Source organism: Plasmodium reichenowi, chromosome 9, assembly GCF_001601855.1.
Source record: "Plasmodium reichenowi strain SY57 chromosome 9, whole genome shotgun sequence".
In the NCBI taxonomy this organism is placed as follows: domain Eukaryota; phylum Apicomplexa; class Aconoidasida; order Haemosporida; family Plasmodiidae; genus Plasmodium; species Plasmodium reichenowi.
In genome coordinates, this window is record NC_033654.1 from 1,359,756 (window position 1) to 1,366,245 (window position 6,490).

At 16.8% G+C, this 6,490-nt stretch overlaps 2 protein-coding genes across 2 annotated transcripts in view; both read right to left on the bottom strand.

Annotated features, from left to right (window-relative positions):
* The window catches only part of PRSY57_0934000 (ring-exported protein 1), a gene marked incomplete at both ends in the record, with an annotated part of 1,966 nt that extends 653 nt beyond the window's left edge, over positions 1 to 1,313 (bottom strand). Inside the window, 2 exons of the mRNA XM_012907577.2 lie at positions 1 to 957; positions 1,125 to 1,313. Of these exons, the coding sequence (XP_012763031.2) occupies positions 1 to 957; positions 1,125 to 1,313 (1,146 nt within the window). The remainder of the gene's footprint in view (positions 958 to 1,124) is intronic.
* A 4,056-nt stretch (positions 1,314 to 5,369) lies between these two features.
* Positions 5,370 to 5,964, bottom strand: PRSY57_0934100 (ring-exported protein 2; the record flags this gene model as incomplete). Its single annotated transcript, XM_012907578.2, has 2 exons — positions 5,370 to 5,630; positions 5,773 to 5,964. 2 exons carry the CDS (start codon positions 5,962 to 5,964, stop codon positions 5,370 to 5,372), a joined length of 453 nt encoding a protein of 150 aa, XP_012763032.2.
* Between the last annotated feature and the right edge of the window lie 526 nt (positions 5,965 to 6,490).

Sequence of the window (6,490 nt, forward strand, 5' to 3'; positions counted from 1 at the left end):
TTTTGATGCGTCTTTTTCAGCTTGTGGTTTCAATTCATGTTGTTCGTCTTTTGCTTGCGCTGTTTTTGCTTGGTTTTCATCATATACAACTTGTAATTCTTCAAATATGTATTGCATTTCTCCTTGTAAGTTTTCTAAGTGTTCTATCATATTTTGTTCATCCTGTTCTTTATCATAATATTCTTTTTGTAGATCTTTTAATTGTAAATACTCATCTTTCGTTTTTGGTTGGCCATTATTAGTAGATTTGAGATTTTGAATTTTTTGTTGGATATGACGTAATTGTACTTGTAAGTCTCTTATTTTAAGTATCTGTTGTTCTTCATCTTTTTCTTTTTGATGATACTTGTTAAGTACTTTTTGCACTGCTGGATGTACATCACCTTGTGTTTTAATTTTATGTATTAATTTTTGGTGTTCCACTTTCTTTTTTTCTTGTTCTTTTAATCGTTGTAATTGTTCTTGTAATTTTTTATGTAAGGCTAGTTGTGTTTCTCTAGCTTTTTTTTTTTCTTCTTCATGTAGTTGTTTTCTTTTTTCAAATTCTTCCGCTTTTTTTTTTGCTTCTTTTTCTTTTTCTTCGTCTTTTTGTCCCTGTTCTGGATAATCTTTATTTTTTTCTACATTGGATTTTCCATGATATTCGTTATTGTCTTCATTATCATAATCTCCGTGATGTTCTTCATCATAATTTTGTTGTTCTGCAAGTTCTTCTTCGCTCTTGTATGGAGCACCAATTTTGGGATTTCCATATTCATTAACATCATAATCATCTTCTTGATTGTCTACTTTTCTTTTTTTATGTTTATTGTGCTCATCTTCACTGCCACATTTGTTACCTTCTATCATTTTCTTATCTTCAAAATTTACTTCATTATCCTTTCCCTTCCCTCTTATTTTATTCCACAATAAAGCAGGAAGTTTCGAGTTGGCATTCTCCTTTATAGAATTTAATAACTATAAGTTATAAATGGAAAAAAAAAAAAATATATATATATATATATATGTAATCATGTATGTAAATATAAATAAATAAATCTATATCTATATCTATATATATATATATATATATATATATTATTAATATTTTATTTTATTTTTTTCCTCATATTTTGTGTTCCTACCATTGTACCATTTTGCACAGTCGAATTAACAAAAAACATTATGGTAAAGTACACAAGAATAAAGGGAGCAAAGATTGTGTACTTACGAAAAAATCTTTTATAATCAAATGGGCTTTGCATATCTTCCAATTTAGAGATTTTCTTTTCTTCCTTTGGAGGTTCCTCTTCATTACTACTATATCCAGCCATTTTTCAATAATAAATTTGTGTATATTCCATATATATTAATTTTTAAACATAATTTTTCGTATAATATATGTATAGCATATATATTACGAATACCAAAACAAATAAACGGGGGTGGACAGTGAGGTTTATATTATAAATATATATGTATATATAAATGTATAGATATATATAAATATATAGATATAGAATGATATTTTAAAAAAATAGAAAAAAAAGCAATTACATATATATATATATATATATATATTGTACGAACCTTTTTTTTTTTTTTTAATTTTTCTTTATTATTTTTCTTTTTCTTTTTTTTATTTTTTTCTTATTCTAATAATATTATATGAATGAAATATACATAATATCTTTTTTTTATAATATAAGAAAAAAAATTAAATAAAAACAAACACCAAAAAAAAAAAGAATACAAAATAAAAATAATAGTAAATATATATGTATGTATATTTTATATAACAAAACACTTTGTAAAAAAAAAAAAAAAAAACATATATATATATATAATACGTAAAAGAACGTGCAAAAAAATAGAAAAATTTAAAAAAAGGAATACAAGAAAATTTTAGTATTTTATAATATTGAAATATATATATATATATATATATATATATAAGTACTATATATAAAATATATATTTATATAACATACATAAATATATGTAGAAAAAATAAAATAGGAAATTTACTAATTATATTTATAAGTAGTATATGCAAATTCATATATTTTTTTACTTTTATTTTTATTTTATTTTTTTTTTTTTTATGGATAAAATATATGTATATATGTAAAATTATTATAGAATTCTATTTAAAAATACATGTAACAAAATATTATTATGATTGAAGCATACAAATGTAAATTAGAATAAATAATATATGTAAATATATATTATATATAGATGTATTATTATTATTATTATATTATAAGGTAATAAAAAAAAAAATATATATATTATGTCCTTTAATTTTTAATTATTTTTCTAAAATAAATACAAATACTATTCTATTAATTTCTTACAAAAAAAGAAATACGTTTTTTTTCTTTTCATATATATTATTTAAATTTTGCTTGCTTCCAAAAGTCGTACAAAAAAAAATATTAAATATAATATATATTTTTTTTTTTATTTTATTTTATAAAATATAAAATACGTATTCTTTTTTTTTTTTTTCCTTGTTAATTCATAATTTATATAATTCTAAAATGATAACAACATTTAAGAAAATACAAATTTTAACAAAAAAATGTATTATTTATTTTATTTTTTTTTTTTTTTAAATAAAGTTAATCAATATAAAAAAAAACTATTGTTCTTTTGTTAAAAATATAAAGATATCAAAAAAACAACATTAAAATTTATATATAATAATAATAATAATAAAGTTGTTGGAAGATATATATATTAATATATAGATGTATTATTATATATATATATATATATATATATAGAAAGAATAATTAAAATTTTTTTTTTTTTCAACGGAAAAATAAACTATTATAATATATATATATTTATATATTATATATATTTTATTTGTCAAAATGAATACAATATTAATAACAATAATTATCATATAATTTATATATTATTATTATTTATTATTTTTTTCCCTATTCTAAACAGATAAAAAAAAATATGTATGTATGCTCTTTTTTTTTTTTCCCCCCTTGTATTATTATTTCAAAAGGATTATTATATAATATATATTTAAATATATAATTTAATATTATAAAAATATGGTAATAAAAATATATACAAAAAGTATTTTGTTTTGGTTATTATTTTTTTTTTTTTTTTTTGGGTGTTTTTTTCCCCTTTTGTATACTTTATTTGGTATATGTTGTTTATAAATTAATTATATTTAGATTATAAAAAATAAAAATAATAATACCATTATAAAATATATAATATATACAGTATGTTATATTATATATATATTATATATATATATATTTAATATTTATATATATAAACTATATTTCATAATAACCCTCTCTAAATATTATAATTTTATATAGATAATATAATATCCATAAATATATATAATATATAATTATTATTTTTTTATATATTTTCTTTGTATGTTTTAATTTATACAATATTATATTTTTATATGTTTTTTTGGATTTTTTAAAAGCAATTTTATATTTACATGCATGTATTTTTTTCATAAATTAATTATATATGTAAATTTTTGTTTCATTATTTAAATAAGTGGGAAAAGAGAATTATGTATAAAAATATATTTTAATATATATTATATTTTGATACTTATTATATATATATATATATTTATAAAACAAAAAAGTATTTTACATTAATAATTTGAGTGAATTGTTTTTGTATTTTATTATTCTATAAAATTATATATAAAAATTAGGATTTTTTTTTTTTTTTTTTTTTTTTTTTTTTTTTTCCATTTTAATATAAAATAAGAGCATTGTAAAAAGTATGTTTTAATAAATTAAAACTTGCATATATATATATGATTTAAATTTCCCCCATAATTAGTAATGTTTTATTTTTGTTTTTATATTATGATGAATAATAAATAGGCTAACATATCTCATATGGTTGTATGTAATTTTAAAATAAAAAAAAATTTCATACGTTTATTAACATATTTATAAATAAATAAAGTAGGATAAAAAGAGGAAAACACAAAAATTAAAAGCACAAAAAAAGAATAAAATGAAATAAACGAATAATATATATATATATTAAAATATATAAATATAATAAAAATATTATGTGTATAATTAGATTAATACGAATTAGGAAATTCAAAAAAAAAAAAAAAAAAAAAATTAAAAAAAAAGTTCATCTTCCCTTATGTGTTTAGTATATGTATATAGTTATATGTATGAAAATTTTTTTTTTAACTCCTACTTTTTGTTATTATTTTATTTTATTTTATTTTTTCCTACAAAATACACCAAAGAAAAAAAAAAGAAAAAGAAAATGCATTAAAATAAAAAGGAATACTAATGAAAAAAATATAATATATGAATTTTAATGGGGTACTGATTATATTTTTAAGGAAAAAAAAGTGTATCATATTTTAATACACATATAAATATTATATTATATTGTATTGTATATTATAAATTTTTTTTTCATTTTTATTATATACAAATAAAATATAAATTATCACATATTTTATATAAAGTTGTGATTTATTTATTATTTTGAAATACTTAATTTTTATTTTCGTTTATTTTGGCTATTTATAAAAAATCACTAGATGGTAATTATATAATTGTCCATTATATATATATATTTTTATTTTATGTTTATATATATATATATATATATAAGTATAATTTTATTAATTATGAAATAACATGAAAAATCACCATATTAAAATAATATCTTATATTTTAATTTTACATAAAAATGCAATATGAATTCTTAAAATTCGGAAGTTATGATAACATGAACTAGCTTTTAATTAATAATATATTAATATATATAATGCACTCTATTTAAGAGGAAATATAAAAAAAAAAAAAAAAAAAAAAGAAAAAAAGAAAAACACCACTATATACAATATACATTACAAATAATTGAAAGAATAAAATAATAAAATAATAAAATAAATAAATATAAGATTAAACATATACATAAATGAAAAAAAAGAATAAAACATAAATATAAATATACACATATATATATATATATATATATATATATATATATATAATTCTTAGAAAGGTTTTTTAACTGTTATGTTCTATTTATCAATATTAATATTTTTTAATTATTTATGAAAATAGGTAGAAAATGTCTAAAAAAATAATATATTAAGAAAAAGGGAAAATTTTTTTCTTTTCTTTTTTTTATTATGACCCTTCTAATATATATATAGAGAGAGACAGAGTAAGAAAAATATTTGTATACAAAATAGATCATTTACAAAAATACCGCATTATTAATTCTCTACAATATCATGGATGATATGCTTTTTATATATACGACAGAAATAAATTATGTGTCTTTACTTTTTACCTTTTTTTTTTATTTATTATTTCTCCGTTTCTATATATTTAAGCGTTCACTGTTGCACTTTTATGTTGTGACCCTTGTGCCACAGGTACTTTTTGATTTTCTACTTTTGACTTATGTACAGGGTTTTGTGAACTGTTATTTTGAAAAGAATCTTTATGTACTTTTGAATTTTGTCCATTATTATGAGATTTTTCATGATGATATTCCTGATGTTCTTGTTGATCATACTGTTCTGCGCATCCTGAATTTTTTGCATCATATGAATCATTCATATTTGTTAATCTTTGTTTTTTTTTAAGCTAAAAATATTTCAAAAAAAAAAAAAAATATATATATATATAAATATATATATATATATATATATATATATATATAATATATTCATTTGTATATGTTTTCCTAGTATACATATTATATTCAATAAAAATAAAAAGTGTTTACCTTATTCTTATTATGAACAAAAATTCCTGTACATACTAAAAGAAATATAACGTACAAAAATAATACTTGTGGTAAACACTCAAGGCCTTCACATGGTTTCAGTGGAGAAAATTTACTAGATCCTAAAGTATGCTTTAAAGATAAAAAAGATTCTTTACCAGAACTAAAAATATCAGCTAAATTCATTTTCATAATTTTGCGTTATAAAAAAAAAGGTTTAAAAATGTATAATGTATCTTAAAAGTAAGCTTATTTATTTATTTTATTATTCTTATAATATATATATATATATATATCACAAAAAATTATTATATTTTCACCCTTTATTAATATATACAATTATAGCATATAATGGTCAATGAAAAATTATTCTATATAGAGAAAAAATATAAAATAAAATAATTAAAAATATACATAATATATATATATATATATATATATATATATATATATTTATATATTTATATAGAGAAATATATATTAATTTAAAAAGGTTTATATAATAATATATGTTGCTTTAAAAATATTAATTTATATATTATATATTTTTTCCTTTTTTTTTTTTTTTTTTTTTTTTTTCTATTAGGAAATATGCTTGCATATAATTTTATTATATATTACTTTGAGATTATATAATAAAAAAAAAAATTATTTTATAGTTTTTATATATAGAATAATTCATGGAAATTTTAATTACTGAAAAATAAAATACATAAAT